This window comes from Eimeria tenella, genomic scaffold (assembly GCF_000499545.2).
Source record: "Eimeria tenella Houghton genomic scaffold, Eth_scaff58, whole genome shotgun sequence".
Classification (NCBI taxonomy): Eukaryota; Apicomplexa; class Conoidasida; order Eucoccidiorida; family Eimeriidae; genus Eimeria; species Eimeria tenella.
This window is the reverse complement of record NW_013543418.1, coordinates 98,345-117,326: the sequence shown is the minus strand read 5'-3', so window position 1 is coordinate 117,326 and position 18,982 is coordinate 98,345. Positions and strand designations below refer to the sequence as shown.

General features: G+C 51.7%; 5 protein-coding genes across 5 annotated transcripts; 3 read left to right on the top strand and 2 right to left on the bottom strand.

Moving 5' to 3' along the window:
* Nucleotides 1-1,423: 1,423 nt before the first annotated feature.
* ETH_00018685 (polynucleotide kinase-3'-phosphatase, putative) lies at nt 1,424-3,349 on the top strand (the record flags this gene model as incomplete). Its single annotated transcript, XM_013377614.1, has 2 exons — nt 1,424-1,846; nt 2,141-3,349. 2 exons carry the CDS (start codon nt 1,424-1,426, stop codon nt 3,347-3,349), a joined length of 1,632 nt encoding a protein of 543 aa, XP_013233068.1.
* Nucleotides 3,350-5,000: 1,651 nt separating this feature from the next.
* Nucleotides 5,001-6,795, top strand: ETH_00018680 (vacuolar (H+)-ATPase G subunit domain-containing protein, putative; the record flags this gene model as incomplete). The annotated part of the gene is made up of 4 exons (XM_013377613.1): nt 5,001-5,746; nt 5,923-6,077; nt 6,296-6,356; nt 6,465-6,795. The coding sequence occupies 4 exons, from the start codon at nt 5,001-5,003 to the stop codon at nt 6,793-6,795; spliced, it is 1,293 nt and encodes a 430-aa protein (XP_013233067.1).
* Nucleotides 6,796-9,260: 2,465 nt separating this feature from the next.
* On the bottom strand, nt 9,261-12,664 carry ETH_00018675 (uncharacterized protein; the record flags this gene model as incomplete). Its single annotated transcript, XM_013377612.1, has 10 exons — nt 9,261-9,334; nt 9,429-9,592; nt 9,770-9,849; nt 9,937-10,427; nt 10,550-10,702; nt 10,797-10,875; nt 10,974-11,051; nt 11,156-11,290; nt 11,841-11,947; nt 12,112-12,664. The coding sequence occupies 10 exons, from the start codon at nt 12,662-12,664 to the stop codon at nt 9,261-9,263; spliced, it is 1,914 nt and encodes a 637-aa protein (XP_013233066.1).
* A 2,552-nt stretch (nt 12,665-15,216) lies between these two features.
* ETH_00018670 (uncharacterized protein) lies at nt 15,217-17,229 on the top strand (the record flags this gene model as incomplete). The annotated part of the gene is made up of 1 exon (XM_013377611.1): nt 15,217-17,229. One exon carries the CDS (start codon nt 15,217-15,219, stop codon nt 17,227-17,229), a length of 2,013 nt encoding a protein of 670 aa, XP_013233065.1.
* Nucleotides 17,230-18,248: 1,019 nt separating this feature from the next.
* Nucleotides 18,249-18,812, bottom strand: ETH_00018665 (uncharacterized protein; the record flags this gene model as incomplete). The annotated part of the gene is made up of 1 exon (XM_013377610.1): nt 18,249-18,812. One exon carries the CDS (start codon nt 18,810-18,812, stop codon nt 18,249-18,251), a length of 564 nt encoding a protein of 187 aa, XP_013233064.1.
* Between the last annotated feature and the right edge of the window lie 170 nt (nt 18,813-18,982).

Here is an 18,982-nt window from a genome sequence, read left to right as displayed (position 1 = left end):
TAAGGTCCATCCAATTATATCTTATCCATTACCCACCACAAGGCAGCCACGCTTTGTATTTCAGACACATGTGCTACGCTGAGGTACAGGCTCACAGCTGTGGCGAGCGTCTTACGGACACGCCCACACAGGGTTGCAAATGTGAAAGCTCAAGAGCTAAGCCATGGCGACTCATAGATAAGTTTTGGGCATATTTGCTCATTAGCGTGGCTCGAGGCCTGCTTGTTTTGAAGGGCTCTTCTGTGCTTTTTAAGCACTGAAGAGCCCTTCAAAACAAGCAGGCCTCGAGCTACGCTAATGAGCAAATATGCCCAAAACTTATCTATGAGTCGCCATGGCTTAGCTCTTGAGCTTTCACATTTGCAACCCTGTGTGGGCGTGTCCGTAAGACGCTCGCCACAGCTGTGAGCCTGTACCTCAGCGTAGCACATGTGTCTGAAATACAAAGCGTGGCTGCCTTGTGGTGGGTAATGGATAAGATATAATTGGATGGACCTTACAAAGCGAAAAAAAATATCTGAGAGCAACGGGAGTTTGAGTCATGTTTCTTCGAGTCTGCAATGTGTTGTGTGTGTGCATCATACCGGAGCAGCATGGCGGAGTTTCAAATCCTCCAGATCTACTCTTCAGGCTGCTTTTGTTGTCTTCTAATTTGGAAAATAGTCTGTTTCTGTGTGGGGTCACCTCACCGCTTGAATGGTACAGGCATGCCAATAATTATAAAGTCAGTCCCTGTCGCTGCTGGAGCTTTGTGATTATAGCCGCAAAGCGACATAGAATGACACAGGAAAATCAACACTCGGGGAAAACTGTGGGGCTAAAAACTTTGAAAAAGCTATAGGCCAGCTCTTTCAGCAACTGAGCAGGGGCTGATAATTTGTGAAGCCCTATGCCAAACGAACGATGCATGCCAAATAACAATGGTGTTAATGCCGAATAAGTCCCTAATCGTCATGAAGTTACTTTTTATTCCGTTGCAAGCTCTATTATAGAGCAATTAGCCTCTAGGCACTTGTTATTCCGGAAGTGTCTTAAGAGCTACCACCACTCGACAGGTGTCCACAACGGTTTCATTGAGTACTCCTTCGTTCATTAGCCGACACACACTGCAGACAACTGCATGAATTTTTGATTTTTTCTTTCATGCTTCTCCATTTTGGGGAGTCTTCGATGGTGAAGCGATCTTTCAGTTCATCCCCGCCTTTTTGGTCAGTTATCACATGAAGCTGAGCGAACGCGCTATTCTACCATCAGAGAGAAGGCTCCGAAGCGTTTCATGCGTGGCTTTTGAGCTTCTCCAGAAAGCCGTGGCCTAGCCTTTTCCTCAGTAAGCATGGTAGCTCCATGGAGCAAGAGGTGGCAAGACTCGAAGAGTATAGCACGGGGCACTGTAGGCCATAGCTGGTGAGTGGAATTCAGTGAAATGCCAAAGCGCAAGACTTTTTCTCCGGTGGGGGCGCAGCCATCATCTCCCTCTTGGCATCCCGCGGGGGAAAACTCCCTTTGGTGGCGGCACTATGGCGCAGCTTCGAACCAGTTGTATAGCCAGTGTGAGGCTAAGAAGGGCGCAGCAGCGAGGGCCGATTGCTGTCACTTGTACAACTTGCATGCCTCTCAAGCCGTCTTTCACTTACCGACTTGTTGCAGAGTCGGTGGCCCCGTCCCCGCTGATGGTGAAGGCGCAGAGGCCCGCGAGAAGTGCCAGTGCAGCCGCGTCGCCATTTTTGATCTTGACGGCACCCTCATAACAACTCGCAGCGGCAAAAAGTTTCCCACTGGCGCTCAAGATTGGAAGCTCCTCTTCGACCCGCACGTGCGGGCGAAGCTGCAGCGGCTGCACGAGCTCGTGAGCGCAGGAGCTCAGATGATCTCCCTCTCTGTGCATGCTCTTAGAGTCTCAGAGAACAGTTGGCAGAACCTTCTCAGCCTTGCCCTTATTCGGTGAACTTGCTGCTGTTTCTTTCATCTTTTGTGCAAATTTGTTTCTGCTTTTGCCGCTTAACCTATGCGAAGATTCCTTGCACTTGAGCTCGGTTTGAAATTGCCTGTAGAGCGTCTGTTGTTTTAGGGCCAGTTTTGCTGTAACTGCTGCTGGCAGCTGCTGACGAGGCCATTGACTGGCCGTGGGTGTCTCTTTCAGGGCTATTCCATTTTTATTCTGTCGAACCAACTCGGCGTGGCCCTTGGCCACGTGTCACTCGAAGAGATTACCGAAAAAGTTGACGGAGTCCAGCGAGCGCTGGCGGTGCCTCTGACTGCCTGTCTTTGCTGCTGCGACGACCTCTACAGGAAGCCTCGGCCCACGGCCGGGGCCTTTATTTTCAAAGACTTGCTTCCCCTGCTGCAGCAGCAGCAACAGCAGCAGCAGCAGCAGCAGCAGGCTGCCGTTGCGCCCTCAGCAGCAGCCAGCGTGGACTGCAAGTTCCCGCGCGTGTTCTACGTCGGCGACGCCGCGGGGCGGCCGGGCGACCACAGCGCTGCGGATTTGAAGTTCGCGTTAAATGCTGGAATTCGTTTTTTCACTCCTGAGGAGTTCTTCACTGAAAAGGCGACGCCGCTGCTGCCGCTGCTGCGCCGCAGAGTAAATGGAGAGCCGAGCGGGGGCGAGGCGGCTGCGGGAAAGCAGCAGCTTCTGACGGGCAGCGACGGAAAACTTGGAAGTGTGGCGAAACGGAAAGCAAGCGAAGTTGCTGCTGCGGCCTTTGACCCAATGGAGCTGCTGAAAGGCCAAGTCCAGCCTCATAAGAAACGCGCCACCGAGACAGAACCATGCAGTGAGGGGAAGCCCCCTGTGCAGGAGCTCGTCATCCTTATTGGGGCCCCGGGCAGCGGCAAAAGCACTCTCATAGAGAAGCTGTTTCCACAGCACGGCGTTGTGCGCCAGGACGATCTGAAGTCGAAGGCGAAGTGCGAAGAGCTCTGCGCGAGGCTTCTTCGGGAGGGAAAAAGTGTGGTGATCGACCGGCAGAACACCACCAAAGAAGATCGCCAGGTGTTCATACAGCTGGCGAAGCAACACGCCCCGGGCTGCGCCGTGCGGGGCGTGGCTCTGCTGTGGCCGAAGGAAGTTTGCCTCCACCTGGGGCAATTCCGCAGCCTTGCGGCCGCGCTTAGGGCGCAAGCCGCTGCAGGCGCTGCTGCAGTAACAGGGCAGTCTCCATCTCGCTTTCGGCTCGCGAAGGTGCCGAAAGTTGTCGTGAATTCGTTCTATGCGAAGGTGGAGCCGCCGACAACGGAGGAGGGTTTTGGGTCAGTTGAAATATTCGAAGACGTGGCCACGGATTTTCTCCTGCATAACGATTTCATCTCAGATGAAGAGAGACATATATTTGGATCCTTCTTAGACTGACTCAAAAGTGCTGTGCAACGAGGGCCCCAGCTTCCTAGACTCCCTGCTGCTTGGGCAGTTTCGTGTCAGTGCGTGTTGGGCTACCCATCCCGATGGTTTTCATTGAGCTGCATTGCCTCTGCTCTGTGCGTCTCGCGGCGGCAAAATATTTGTATTCCGTTTCGGCGTTGCTGCGTGGAGTGGAGCAGCAGAGAGCTCAGCCCAGACACAGAGACAAACTTGAACTAGGAACATGCACGTGGGCGGCGCGTCATGCTTTGGAGGTTGAAGGGGATTTAGTGTGGCCAATGTATTTTGATAGATACTCTTTGCACATGGATATTATGTTGCGTCTGTCTTGCTGGCTGTGCTAAATACGGGGAAGCAAAAGGAACCGGCGCCGACAGCCTACAGGCCACAGACACAGTGCTGTTTGAAGTCATAGGAGCTGCGGTGGTTACAGCAGCAAAGAAGGGGGATGTGGCGCGTGGAGTACGCCGCTGCAGGGCACGTTAGGCACCTCAGGTGTTTGTGTGGGGCTCTTAAGGAGTCGACGCTCTTCGCCCTCGTCGCTGTGTCTGAGGTATTGCTTGGATGAGTTCTCTTGCCCTCCTTCACGCTGTCGCCACGTTTTTGCCATATTTCGGCTGTTTTTGTTGTCTCTCGTGTTCTCTTATTTGCCTTTGTGGGAGTCTATCTCATGTATGGCCGCGTAACGACCTGCGCACACCAAGTGCTGCGACCTGATCAGATGTTGAGGAGAAGAGGGCTCCTGCCGGCGTTTTTGGTGCTCTGAATCATGACGCGATAAACTTCAATTTGGCTTAAGAGTTTCGATGTAGTAAAAGTTAGTGCAACACACGTAGTTGCCAGCTGGAAGGCTCCCCTGCGCAAGTGCTGGTCTACAGGGCCGCAGTGGCTGTTTCCGGGGGACGCAAACCTAAGCTGATCCTTCATGGTTAATGGTTATAGAGCGTTAATTGAGATTAGAATTCAAGAAACCTATGGTACAATTAAACAGCAGGCCAACAGACCTGCTTATACTCCGCGGCGTTCGGAGTTCTGGAACGAGGATTCTGTGCGGTGCTTTGCATCTGAGTAAAAGCCTGGTTTCATGTTGCCTCAAGGAACAAGAAGCGTTAAAAAAATATTAAGTAGACTATGAATGGAGTTAAGCGGCTTGACATTGTTAATCACTAGGTCCACTGCCCGATGGCCCACACAAAGCCACGAGTCAAAGTCAGCAGTTAGCCCGGTTACGGAGGCCATGCGCAGCACATGGTTCTGAGAGAAGAGTTGTATCTGCGGAGAGAGCGAGAATGTCGTATTTTTCAAAGAGCGCTCTAGCTATGCGGTTCTAATTTGTGTTAACGGGGGGCTTCGCCAGCTTCGCTCAGTGCCCCCTCGACGTGATTCCGTTGAGGCGAGACCCAAGTCATCAAAGGAACCCGATGGAGGATCTTTCTGACCACCGTTTTCATTGTATTGCGGTTCATTCATTTATAGCAGCTGCTCTTTGAAGCAGGCCTTGAGCCCGGTACGTGGTTAAGGGGCTCCCTGGGCTGAGCCACGCCTGGCCAGTTGAAGCAGTCCATTGTTTTGCCGTAGAGTGTACTGCTGGAGACTTGCCAGTGGATGTTTCCAGCAGCTCACAAACACGTTCGGCTCAAAGATGCCATTCAGGCTCTCACTAAGGCGGCCAGTGGCCAGCCGAAAAGTGAGCCAGCAGTCTGGCACTGATTTCAGGGGCTCGAAGGACCAACTCAGCTTGGCTGAAGAGCGCAAAGATGAGCAATGCGAGCACACTGATGCTACTAATGGCCCCAACAACGCCGTCCTGAGGACTTCCGTAGCTCATGCAGCTTCCCCAGCAACTACTATGGAGTCCCGGCCCTCTTCATTCCTGAGGCGAACTTTGTCGAACCTCTCCATGAGAGTCATGCCGAAGATGCGGTCTGATAGCAGTAAAGGTTCGCGCGAACGGGTGCAAATGGGCTTGAATAGCGACGTGCGCTCAGATCAGCTGTCCGGGGGAATAAGGTCAGGAATTGAAGCGCCTAACCCAGCGGAACTTGACCACACAAGAAGAGGCTTCCACAGCTTACGCCAGCGATTTCATGCAGCCTATCACCCTCTCCCCGGCAGAGTGCTTGGTGGGCAGGATGGCACAGGCGAACACGCCCTGCACATGCCAATCCCCTTACGGCACCTTCATTTGCCGCACATTCTTGAGGGGCGATTGCACCACTCTACCCACCCTGTTGGGCTCACCAGCGCAGATCAAGAAGCTGAAGTCATGCAAATGCTTCAGAATGCCGCGAATCACGCAAAGAGGATCATCCAAACAGCAAAGAGTGAACGCGAAACGCTGAGGGACAGAGCGCGTGAAGAAGCCGAAGAAGAAATAAAAGCTCTTAGGTGAATTTCCACGTGGAGGCTTGTAGGTATTCCACAGCTAGTGCTATCTTCTGTAAACGACAATGGGGTTATCAAGACAGGCTTCCTAGTGCAGAATTTTCGCGCTAGTTCCTCTTTCATGTACAGGCCAGGCCTCGTTCTAGTTCCTGCGCCTTGGGTGTATCGGTTAAATGCAGGCAGGCGCTCGAAGAAGAAAACTTGCGAGCTCAGGAGAAGGACAACAACGGCGCAGATCTCATCCGTTTGGCAACCAAGGACGAAGATGAACGAATGCGCCAACTGCTAGAGTGCTCTGCGGAAAGGATGGCAGGCGCTGTCACCCTATGCGTTGGTGCGCTCCCCCGAGGGGATTAGAACAGTCAGAAACATCGAGCCGCTGCTGCGCTGTTTCTGGTTTCCTAATCGAATGCTGCAACAGGCTGAGCATCCCATTACTCACCTAACCTTATGATTCATTTCAGAAGCACTGCCTACATAGCTGTAGTGTGGCAAGACCGCCTAATTTGCTTTTACCTACTCTTCACTAAGAATTGTCAGTTTCCTCTGCAGATCATGTTTTGAACGTGGATACAACGCTCGCTCCAGAACGCCGAGATACGCTCCGCCATTTGTGCGTTCACGCTTTACACAGATCACCCACGGCATTCCCCATTTATAATAGCTGCCTTTGAAGTATGGAAGGTGGATGCAGTTTGACTATGCTTATGCTTGTGCTCAGAAGGAAAAATCCTCCAAGTTTCCTTCGGAAAAGCCAAGCTGGAAAGTATCCGTCAATGCGACGAGAACTCGCAGTGCGCGCGCTCAAGAACAGACGAAATTTGTCTTATTCAGATCATTCTTGGGATTTTGATGCATTGGATTACCCACAACCTGATGGCTACACAGAGGAACAGGAACAAGTGTATGCTGCAATCTTGGGCGACCGAACGTTTAAGGAGGAGGATGAGATAAAGATCGATTTTGATGAATTAGAAAGGCCTTCTCCAGTTGAACGGTTTTCTTTGGCGGTGCAAAGCATTGGGACCAGATGTGGTTGCCTCCTCGGGTAATTACCTACATTTCGCGCGACTCAAAGTTTGTGTCCGTCATTCAAAGTGTCACGCAGCGCAAAACTGTCTGACTGACACCATTAATTCCCATCAGCGCGATATGGATATCAAGTAACTGGTGAGTGTGTTACTGGTGAATCGGCGCCCCTTAAGCCGCTGAAGTTTGCCTCAAAATGGACGTTGGTTCCCGTGACACTTGACAGCCGTGGGATACGGGCTTCAAACGGGAAGGATGAAGTTGCGTTTAATAACCGGTGGTCAAGCTCACTGTACAGTCGGTCGCGTTCAAGAAAACACGTGGGTGTCTTTCAGCTTAGCAGGTAGTACTCCTGTGGAGCCTCTTGCCAATTTCCAAAGGAGTGTTATCCATTCAGTATATGGCAACAGTTTTGTGACAGCGATGTCCGTGCCAGCTTCGCCCTTAGCGTCAAGTTTGCGGTGAAGACGGGTTTGCATAGGAAATGTTATGCAGTGGAGGGACTGTGCTGCCCCTCCCACTTCCAAAATTTGGAGTTTGCACGTCGCTTCTCTCCATGGAGGCACTCCAACTTGCAGGGTCCAAGATATGCTCGGTCACGTAGGTTTACTTCGAGGTAAACCGCAACAAAATTTCAAAACGCAACGTCAAATTCACTTGAAGCATCTTTGCTCTCCTGAGACGCTTTGGGAGCACTTACTTATTTCTTCACGAACTGCGGTGCAAACACCCTAGCACGGCAGACGAATTTGCGCCAGATCCTGTTTGCGGCGCATTTTTTTTTAGCTGTTTTTGTTGGCTTTTTATCTGCAACGTATTCCTGATCCGTGCAAGCTCGTTTGAATTCTGAGGGTCGAAGCGCGCAGGTTTATCTGCAGCGTTGCCTGCAGCAGTCAGCGCCCAAGCAATGTACTGCTTGCAAGTAGCTTACTTTGCTAGTTACCTATTTTCGTGATGTATCATGGTCTGCTAAGAATACCCACCCCAACACGCATCCTGCAGAGCCTCGTGTAGACGTTTATGGCACTGAGAATTGAACTAGGAAGAGCAATTTGAAGGCTTAGAGGAAAACTAGAAGTAACATTATGTAAAAACTCAACTCTCCCTTCGTTGAAATGCGGTTGTCTCAAACCAAAAATTCGCATTTCTGCGGAAACGTGCTACTGAAAGGAGCGTCTGCTAGTCCTGGTGTACTGACAGCTCATGCTGACAGTATGCAACCTGCTCTACGCCATGCCACAATTGGTTATGCTAAGCGCGACTTCTTCCTTCACTTTTTGCATGGTTCCTATATTGCGCGCTATTGTTTGGATATAGTATCGGCGCCTCTAAACAAAAACTTCCGACAATGAGGGATCCATCTGGAGCGAAGGCGAAAGTCGAAACCTTTAGATGTAAGCCTTTTTACATTTGTGTCAACCTTAGAAACAAATTTGTAATATTCCATTTTCAGATGCGGTAAGGCCGGTGTAGACGACCAGAAAAGGCACTCACACGGAGGATGCTTGCTGGTTCCAACCTTGGACTACTGAGACTCATCTGAAATTCCTTGTTCCTTCCAGGCGACAATCCTGACGGCCGTATCGGGCGCGACGGCCCTCGGTTTCGCTGCAATCGTCGCTACAAATTTCATGCGACCATGTGACGTTCCACTAAGTAGGTTCAAAAAACACCTGCAGTGCATGAACATGGGTGAATCCGTTCAATTCAGACCTGTGGCTTCTCGGTGCCATCCTCCTCGTAAGGCTTTCAAGTCTCAACAGCGTGAAACAACAGTAAACAGGGTCTGTCCAGAGCTTACCGGCTACCTATGCTGCCGACAGGATGAAGAAACAACACGGCTTCCCAGCAGTTGTAAGGCGATTACGCAGTGAAAGTTTCTCTATCAGGGCCAATCCTTCCTTCAGCTGTGGTTCGAAATATCTCTTTTGGCCGTCGCCTTCATCTGGATGACTGCTGGAACCGTCATGGTGCGTTCTACTCCGAATCTTGGAAGCACTTCCTCCACTCATGAACTGGATCACAGATTAACATGTCTACCACGTGCGAAGTGACCGCTCCTGTACCGTGGTGGGCCACGTTCATAACGGTAAGCGACAAGAGTGGCTTGTACAAGTTGAACAAGAATTAATGGGGAGTCGTCGCAGGTTTCACTGTTTTGGTGTGGTTCAATTGGAGGCATATTCTTCCTCCTGTCGATCGTTCTCATCCCCATGTTCCTGGCTGGGGGAAGAACACCCCAGATCTTGTAACCGACAAACTGGACTGTTTGTTGGGGCTTGCGCAAGGCCTACTGCTGCTTTCGCATCCATGCCTGCCACAACAACTGCTTCGATGTGTTGTTGTGCATCGTGTTGCAAGTTGACTCGGCTACTGCCCACGTCTGCTGTGACGGCAAAAGACTCCGATGACTTTCTTTCACAGTGCACTGGTGTACTTGTGCATGTGTTAATAGCGCAAAGTTCCGCATAAGACAAGCCGTGCGGCACTATGCGCGTGCATTGTAATTCTTAGATTCGATAGCGAAATTTCCCTCCGGTATAACGAAGTCCACAAGCTGTCCTGCAAGCCACATGACGCATTCTTGATACACAGATATAACAGCTGATTCCATTAGTTAAAGGCAGATCAGCCTCTAGGTATCAGAGGAACATACCGTTGTGATACACACATCGACGAGGGGAAAACAGGAGCAGCGCTTTTGAGTCGTATATTACAGCACCTCTGCACTTGCGAACAGCTGCTTCTGCAGCTTCGAATGAGGCAAAGCGGAGAACAAACATTCCATCGTTGTTGAGAACTAAGCGATTCATTAGGAGCCTGCATCGCAACAGCAAATGTACTTGGCCATTCAAAAAGCGGTTGAGAATTCTCGGATTTCCGGTTGCTGAGAGTACTTGATACAATACACGACGTGCTGGCTTTCGTCACGTGGCGACCAGGATCCGAACTGCTATTTAACATGTGGATGCTCCGTTGTTCAAGCTCAAAACGCACTTCTTCACCACATGTCGACCAAGATCAAAGTTATTTTTGGAGTGGTCAAAAGTCTTGCGGGTTTCATTTTTGTTCTTAACCTGAAGAGTCGAAAATACGCACGATACCGCAGCATATACGCCACCCGCAAGACTTCCTTCACTTTCCTTTCTATCGATGTGACTCACTTCAATAAGTGATCGATGAACGGGGATGAAGATATTCTCGTCTAGTGTTGCGGATATGGCAGCACGCGAACAGCTCTGTTGTATGCTGGTCGTATAGCTTCCCAATGCGGCCAATGAAGTATGCTGGCGGGCTTCTGTAGAGTGAGCGAGGTCTACTTCCGCAGTATTACCACCTGAGATGCTCTGCATATTGACAAATAAATTTGACTGACTGCTTCCCACTGGATATTGGCTTATCTTTGGTTTAGTCTTTCTCTGGTCATGGAGCACCGATCCGCTTGCAAGAACGGTGCCATCGACGTCCCCGTGAGGTCCTTCCTTGTGGGGAGGCAGCACAAAGAAAGGTTCCGCCGTGTCGGAGCGCGCTTCGACAAACACGTGCTCATATCCGAATAGGCGGGGATTTGTCATTCGGATGCGGCAACCGCAGGGATACTGACAAGCAGTATCCGCTTCATAAACTAATGCGAATGCTAATATACGGGCAATTTCTGAGGCAGCAAAGGCAACGCAGAAATTCTCGTGAACTTGCTTTAATCCATTGTTAATCTTTAGGCAGTTGAAAGCCTCCAAAGAGAGCCTTGCACAATGCCCTATTCAGATTCGTCCATACCATCAGCAGTCAAAACGAAGGGTAAATTTGTGGCTATTAGCGTAGTCTTCACTGCAGCATCCTCGGGATAGACAAGACGGTCGATGCAAGGGACCCCGAATGTGCGGAGATATGTGGAGCATGCTTTCTGCTTCTCTTCAACGCAGCTGAATTCTGCACAGAAAATACGGTGTAGCAGAACATCATAATAAACTGTAGCCTTGGATATGATATCTAACGCACGTGCGAGGATTGGATGTCGCCTCACCAGCTAGGGCGAAAATCGGAGAGAATCGTTTTTCTAATTTGTCGCTAATGGCTTTTTCTCCCTTGGACTGCATCGTATTCTAATCAAACACGATCCGCAACGCAAACAATCTATATTCTTTCTGTCCTCATAGTCGCCACAAAGGCTAGGCAATGAGACAGTGGGCGTCCAACTTACATCTTCTGTTTGGTCAAGAGTTCGCAATCTGTCGTCAAATATTTCCACCCTTTTGATCTTTCCACAGCCAGAAAAAGCCTATAGTACAAGCGTCACACGAAACAGCGAGCGCGTAGTTTGCCTGCGGCGAAAAACACGAGCGGCTGCAAAAGTAAAGGGCAGCGGAACAGATGTCGCCACACTTTGCAAAGGCAATCCGTAAGAACGTCTCGAGGAGCATGGGGAAGATTGGAGAGGAAGACGAGGCTCTTTGATCTGCTGCCAGTTTCTGGAATTGAGGGGTCTTTCCAGTCCACCACAAATTCCCCAATTCGTTTCTGCAAATGCACCCGGAAGGAGAATCAGCTAGTTTGATGAGCATGCACTGTCAGCCAATGCACAGATTTCCCAGCCTTAAATCCCCGTGTCTTTCCACTTCGAGGACGCAGTGCCACATATAAGCCTTTAATTTGCTTGCCTCAGTCAAGCGCGTGGGGGTGGGGGGCCTCGTGGCAACTTCTCGAGTGTGCGCGTGGGGCTCATTTTCTGAATGGTCTGTGCAGCTCGAGCCGCTGCTGAGCCACTCGCCGTCACCGCTGGCCGGCATTCGCTGCGGCTGATGAGCTGTTCGTTGAAAACTGAGAAGTTCCGCGCCAACTGTGTAGTCGCCCATTATTGACTGTGGGATTCCATCTCCGACTTCGTCTTGCTGCTCACCACAGGACACGAGAAGCAGCAGCAAACTGCGGCGCATTCATTGCCTCGGGCCCTCTAAAGTGCTCCCTAGAGGTCCCTGGTTGGCCTGGAAATGACTGACAAGGAGTGCACGACGCGCTTCTGGCGCCGCCTCCCAACTTGCACAGTGCGGCTTTAGTAAGAGTGACGTACTGTGTAAATGCGCTCCGCCGAAGCCTTCGAGAGGCGGAGGAAGTGATGGGGGTCTACGAGGTCAAGGCTTTCTGAGAGAAGTTTAGTGAGCTCTGCTTGATGCTCTTCTGCAGAAAAACGCAAAGCAATGAAGTTGCAACGCGAGCAGCCCACTGTTGGGCTGCTTGTTTCCGTCTGCAGCAGCAGCTGCAACGCCGCAAATAGGCTGTTTGCAGCGCGGGAAGCAGAACAAACTGCGAGAAATGTTTAAAAGTCAGAGTGAGGCACTTACTAGGAACGATCTTTCCAATATCTCGTATCACTGCGAGCTTGTTGTGAGCCCGTGGCGCTTTCTTAAGCGCCTTGTACGCCTTGAGGCGGACGGCGACGCGCTCGAGCTGCCGATCTGTGAGCCAGTCGGAGCACTTTCGGACAAATTTGGAATAGCTCAAGCCGCAGTTGGAAGGAGCGGCGTCTGGCTGCGAGCACTCAGCAGGCTGGGTGCTTAGGCCCTTCGCCTGTGGCATCTGCAGTCGCCACTGTGCCTTTCCTCCCCTATTTGCGCATCCATTGGAAAATTCACGCGCCGTTATAGCCGTAGACAGGCCCCTCTGATCCGCCAGATGCGGCCATATCTGTGTGGCGGATACAACAGCTTCCCTGTCTACTTCTGAATTCCCAATAATCAAGCGATGCTGACAGGTCCATTGCTTCCATTGCCTGTCTTCTCCACGCAGGTGGCAAGCAAAGGAATTTGAAAGACGAAAGTGATCGAATTTGTTGGGCAAAATCACGTGAAGACCGTTTACTCGGCCTAGGCGAGGCCACCTGGCCGCGAATGTCATCGGATCGCCGATGGCAGGTCTACAGACGGAATTCTGCTGTATCTCCCCGTATGAAGATGAAATAAGCGCTTCAAATATCTAATTAAACACTTAATACGCCAAATGACGCGCAGATTGCTGTAGTTTAGCCTCTGATCACCATCTACGCCCTCGAATCTGCCGATGTTTTCAGAGGGGCCCCCTAATGGGGCTCTTCACGCAGCAGCAGATAGCGCAAAAGATAAACAATTCATAAAGATGAATACAATTGTGTTATATGATATACTGAAAATTCCTTGAGGCATGGATCCCTAAGGATGTGCTCCTGAAACTTGCAATACCAAAGGTGAAGGGGAAACACCAGTAGGCTCACATGAAACATAGGCCTTCGAGGGAAATGTCGAATTGGAATCATTCTAAAATCCAGTTTAGCGGAAACTCGCAGAACAATCTTTGAATGCGTTGCTTTTAGAGGTTTGAGGACGAATATTTTAAAGAAGCTCTGCAGCAACCATGCACGAATGGCATAGGATTGGTGTGTCTTTGAGCCTGTCGGTGCTTTGCGCATAATATATATATATATATATATATATATATATATATATATAATATGCATATATATACACATATCTGATATATAACGCGAATTGTGGGAGATGGCTGCAGTAGCGTGAGATTCGTTGCTTTGCAGTGCATAGTGTGCAGTGCAAATCTGTCATCTTCTGTGAACGCTTTAAGAGAGGAATGTGTATCGCGTATGGAAGAATTTGGATTGAATTTAGAGGGTTTACAACCATGCAGCTCATATTCATAGTCACCCAATTGATTTCCCGCGACAAATCTGCATGTCGTTCTGTTTCAAGAAACCCAAACACGCTGGAGGTTGGAGCAGCTGACACGGCTACTTATACATAAACATCTACACAGCATAATCATGCCTTTCTGACATTTCATAAAGATATGCATTATGTGCTTGTGTCTGCATGTTTAGGAATATGTCAGGCTAGCGAGACGCTCGTCTCATTCAAATTCAAATTGCTGCACAACTCATGTGTCTACTCTATAAATGAACAAAGGGAAGCCAACATGACATTAGATGGATCATTTACTCTCTTATCGCATTTTAATCTCACTTGTTCATTATTGGATTCTTAATATCAACTCTGTTTCCAAAACAGCCTTCAAACTTCCATAAAGAAGAAGCGCTTCATCCAGAAGGCTCAACAGAAAGCCAATTCAAGCCTTGAGTCTAGTTGTAGGAAGCAGCTTATGTCAAGCAAAAGAGAAATGACACACTTCATATTGTTTTCTCTAACGTCTCTGCACTGAATTCGATTTGTGTTTGCCGTTTGGAACATATATAATTCACCCTGTAGAGGCTTCGCTGGGCCACTTCACATGCTTAACTTGACTCTAATTAATTAAAGTACATCGAATGGCCAATACTTCTTCACCCGCCTTTTTGTTTATCTGTGAGCGCACATATTAGCGGCCTGCAGACGCAGCCGCAGTACAAACTGAATTGCTCTCTTTCTATGCAGCTAATTCAAACACCAAATGCAGCTAATGGCCATATACGCATTTGCATGCATATTCGCCTTTATATTCAAATTCATTTGCTGGAACTAATTGTTTTATCTCCACAATAATGTGTACATAAATCTACCGACACATGCTGTGGGAAACACTGAAAACTGTCGCAAACTGGAGCTAATAAAGCAGTTAAGGCGTTTTCAACTCAGAATAAAGAGCCCGGCTGGCTGTTTGCGCATATCTGTATGGTTCTATTCGCCCTTTTAGTGTATATGTTTTAATTTTTCACAAAACAAAACGAAATTTTAATACCAAAGTTTCTTTACATAGCTGCTAGACAATTTCAGTGGAGCTTCCATGTTATGCCTCTTGTCGTTTTGTTCAGCATCTGCACTTCACCTCCTATGACTTGAAAATGCCCCCTTAGAAGAATCTAGCGAAGATATTCTCCTCAAATTCTCAAAAGCCTTCAAATAGACTTTAAAAGTAATTTTTAAGTCCTGAGTTTAGAGTTCAATGTTCAGATGTTGGAGTTTCAAGGCCGGTCTGGTCCCTCCCTACTGCTGGCACTCATGGCTTGGATTCCCGCCGCTACTCGAGCGACGAAAAGTTGCAATTTTCATTATTTATGCAAATTTAGCCAATTTAATCATATTTTAGTATTATTTTGCGTTTTGTTGCAGACAGTTGACCCTTTTTTCAAAGATCGCGCGTAGTCACGCGTTGGTCCGGGCCTTGACCGCATTGCCAGTGTGCGTGTGGCGGCGAAAATGGGTCCGGAAGATGAGTAAGCGGGGTTGACGGGCCTCTTGGCTGGCTTATTGAAAGCATAAAAGGTTATATTATTCATATTCAAAGGAAATTAACTGAATTTTATTTCTGTTTTCGCAGGTTTCTGCGGTTCGCTGCAGCCGGATCCTCCCGCGGTCGATCCTTTCTGCCGGTTCCCGGTGGCCGTTTTGCCTTCTGAAACGCCCCACAGGGCTCTCCCGAGCTGTTTTTGAATTTAAATTAATTTTTTCTGTTTAATTTCTTTGGAAATGGGCCAGTCGAGCTCTTCGGCCTCCAGTGGCCGCGCTGCTGCGCCCACACAGCAGCAGCAGCAGCAGCAGCGCAGCGCGGGGGCTGCGCCTTCGCGCTCTCTGTCGCAGCAGATGGTGAGCGCTTGCCGCCGGAGTGGCCAGCAGCCTTTGCGGGAGGCCTTCGTGTCTTGTTCCTCCCCCTCCCTCCCCCACGCCTCCTCCCCCCCAGCAGCAGCAGCAGCAGCAGCAGCAGCAGGGTTGCCGGTGAGCTACCGCGGGGGCTGCAGCTCGCTGCCCGCGTCGTCGCGGGGCTCTTCGCCTGCTGCTTCGCGCGCGAGTTCGGAGTCTTCGCTGCTGCTGCCAACTCCGACTCCTTCTCGGCAGCAGTCCTTTACTTTTGTGCCTCCCGCGTGGCGGGACCCTTCCTTTGTGTCTTGGACTCCGCAGCAGCAGCAGCAGCAGCGGCTGCAGCGCTCCGCGTCCTCCCCGGTCCTGCCCCACGCGGGGCAGCTCTCCGCAGCAGCAGCAGCAGCAGCAGCAGCAGCGGGTGCGGGGGCGCCGCGCTCCGCCGCGCGCCGCCCCGCCGCCGCGGCCGCAGTAGCCGCGGCCGCAGCAGCAGCAGCACCGCAGCAGCAGCAGCAGCAGCAGCTGCAGCAGCTGCAGCAGCTGCAGCGCGAGCCGTGCGTGGTGGGCTGGTGGGAAGTGGAGGAGACGAAGGAAGTGGTGTACCCGTGCGGGCGGCGGGTGTTCAGGTGTACGTACTGCAACGCGGTGCTGCGGAGAACGAAGAACTTCATTTCGAGTTGGCCAAAAGTTTTATTTTGCGAAAGCTGCCGGCTGCTGCCGCAGTGCAACTCGTGCTGCAAGAAGGCAGTGCCCTTCATCTTCAGCAGCAGCAGCGGCAGCAGCAGCAGGGCCGAGCCCGTCTGCAACTTCGGGGGCCTCTCCACCTGCGGCCAGTGCAGTTTGCTGCGGCCCGTGGCCGATGCTGCTGCGCTGCAGCCCCTTGTCAGCAGCAGCAGGCAGCTGCTGCGCGACTTCTTTGCTGTTCGCTTCACGCAGCAGCTGCTGCAGTCCCACGCGCGCCCGGAGGTGCTTTGCTGCCTCGCTGCGCTGCGCCGCGCAGCAGCAGCGGACGACAGCAGCAGCAGCGGCCGCTGCACCCTCCTCCTCGACGTCCCTGCCGCTCCGCAGCAGCAGCAGCAGCAGCAGCAGCAGCAGCAGCTCCTCAAGGCCGACTGCCACGGAGACGTCCAAAACCTCCCCTTCGAAATCACTCCCGTCTGGCACATGCAGCTTTCCCGCGGCAGCAGCCAGAACGTCTACGGCAGGTGCGAGGCGCGGGCGCTCACCTTCCCCGCGGCCCCCGCAGCAGCAGCAGCAGCAGCAGCAGAAGCAGCAGCGCCGCGGACGTACCGCGTAGTGCAGCGGATCCTGCTTTCCCGCGGGGTCCCCGAGGGCCTCTTCTGCGGGCACTTGGCGCACGAGCTGCTGCATGCGTTTATTTGGCTTTCGCTGGAGGGCAGCAGCGCCGTGAAGATCGACTTGGCCGCGGAAGAGGGGCTGTGCAACTGCATCCTGGCGACGGCGCTGCAGGTCCGGGTGGAAACTCTGCAGAAAAAACGCGAACAACTCCTCGACTCTTTGTTAAAAAGGGGATTTGCCCCGCAAACAAACCCCTCCGTCAAGGAAATCGAAGGACTGCCGCAAACTGCCGAGTTCCTCAAGGCCGTTTGCAACTTGCACGCCGGCGCGCGCGCTCCCGCCGCGGGGTGTACGTACACCCCGCCGCTCCGCGCCCGCAGCCGCTTCCAACTGGAATACGAACTTTATTTGACGGAATATGAGTTGAAAGTGCTGAACCGCAGGCTGGGAGAAATGGAAAGAGACGCAGACCCCAACTACGGCGTCGGCTACCGCACAGCCAGGGCTCTCGCCATGAAGTGCAGCATGCCCAAGTTGGTTCAGATCCTGTGCATTGAGGGGCACTCGCTGGACTCCTTCGTCAGAGCCACTCAAGTTTGCTTTTAAATTCGAAATTTGAAGCAAATTCGCAGAAGCAGCAGCAAGCTGCAGCAGCAAGCTGCAGCGGCGGCCCGTAGCAGGTGCGGACGCCCAGCAGCGAGAACCGCAGCTGCTCCAGGCCCCAGCAGCTCAGTACAGGGGCCCCAGCAGCTGCAGCGCAGCAGCAGCAAACAGCAGCAGCGCAGCAACTTGGCTAGAAGAGCTGCGCGCAGCCACAAGAGCCCAAAGTGCAGCAGAGCTTTTGCATGAAAATAAAAAACGAAATAAAACAAGACAACTCGGAAAGCCGCAGCCGCCGGCCTCATCAGCTTCAAAGACAACAGCAAAAGGTGCAGCGGAACTGAACAAAAAAGAAATACTTTTTCGCTTCGGAATCTGTTGCTGCTGCTCTTCGCCTGCTTTCAGAGCCAACTGCTGCTGCTGCTGCTGCTGCTGCTGCTGTTGCTAACGGCCTCTCAAATTAACCCTCAGGGCCTCCAGTTCGCAGTCAAGGATGAGTTGGCAAATTAGCCAGAAACACACAGGGCCTAGGGACTCCACGGGTGCTGCTGCTGCTGTTGCTGCTGCTGCTGGCGTTGCTGCTGCTGTTGCTGCTGCTGCTGCTGCTGTTGCTGCTGCTGTTGCTGCTGCTGCTGCTGTTGCTGCTGCTGCTGTTGCTGCTGCTGCTGCTGCTGTACCTGGACAAAGGGCTGTGGAGAGCGACTCAGCAGCTCGCAGCAAACAGTGAATAGCAATTTATCATTGAGGGGGGAAAAACTAATAAATGAGAAACTGCAGCAAAAATGCAACGCAGCAAAAAGCCGAAGGCAGCAGCAGCAAACCGCAACGAGAAACAAACAAGGAGCAGCAAAAGGCCAAAATAAATGAAACACAAGTTCTTAAAAGTTCATTTGCAAGAAACGCCGGAGACGGCGATGAGCCGCAGCTGTTTGCTGCCGCCTTTTTCTTTCTCTGCTCGCTGCTGCCTCTGCTGCTGCTCGGATATCCAGTCCCACCAAGCAGCAGCAGCAGCAGCAGCAGCAGAGTCAGAAGTCCCAAGAAAAGGCGAAGAGGAAAAAAACAATTAAAGCAAAACCAACCAGCAGGCGGGCGGCGACGGACAAGCAGGTGTACAGACACCGCAGCGCGCAGCCCAGGGTGTCTGTGTGCTGCTTTTCTGCATCTCCATTAAGTGCTTCTTTCCCTCCTTTTCCATTTTTGTTTCTTTTGCTGCTGCTGCTGCTGCTGCTGCTGGTCTGCAGCACGGAAAGGGCCCCGTAGCTGTGCAGCGGGGAAAGCGCCGCTGGCAGCGGCGCGAAAACGTCGCCCCACATGTCTTCATTGCTGCTGCTGCTGCTGCTGCTGCTGGAAAAGCTTTTAATTTTGTCTTCTTTGTTTTCTTTATCCGAGCTGGCGCTTTTAGTTGAATCAGCTTCGCCGCTGCAGCTGCTGCAGCTGCTGCAGTTCCCATGGTTGTCGCCGCCGCAGTTGCTGCAGCTATTCGTGCTGCAGATGTCGCCGTTCCTTTTGCTGCTGCAGCTGCTGCAGCTGCTGCTGCTGCTGTTTCTTTTGCGCCTTTGTTCGCAGCCGTTGGCTCGCATGAAATCCATTTGCACCTCCTGAAGTGCTGCTGCGCTTTCCTGCTCCTCTTGGCTTTCTTGCCTCTGTCTGACTTGCGCGTCTGCTGCTGCTGCTGCTGTTGCTGCTGCTGGTTCCCGGGGCGACAGGAAGGCCGATTCGCCCAGGGCGTCGGCGCTGCTGCTGCTGCTGCTGCTGCTGC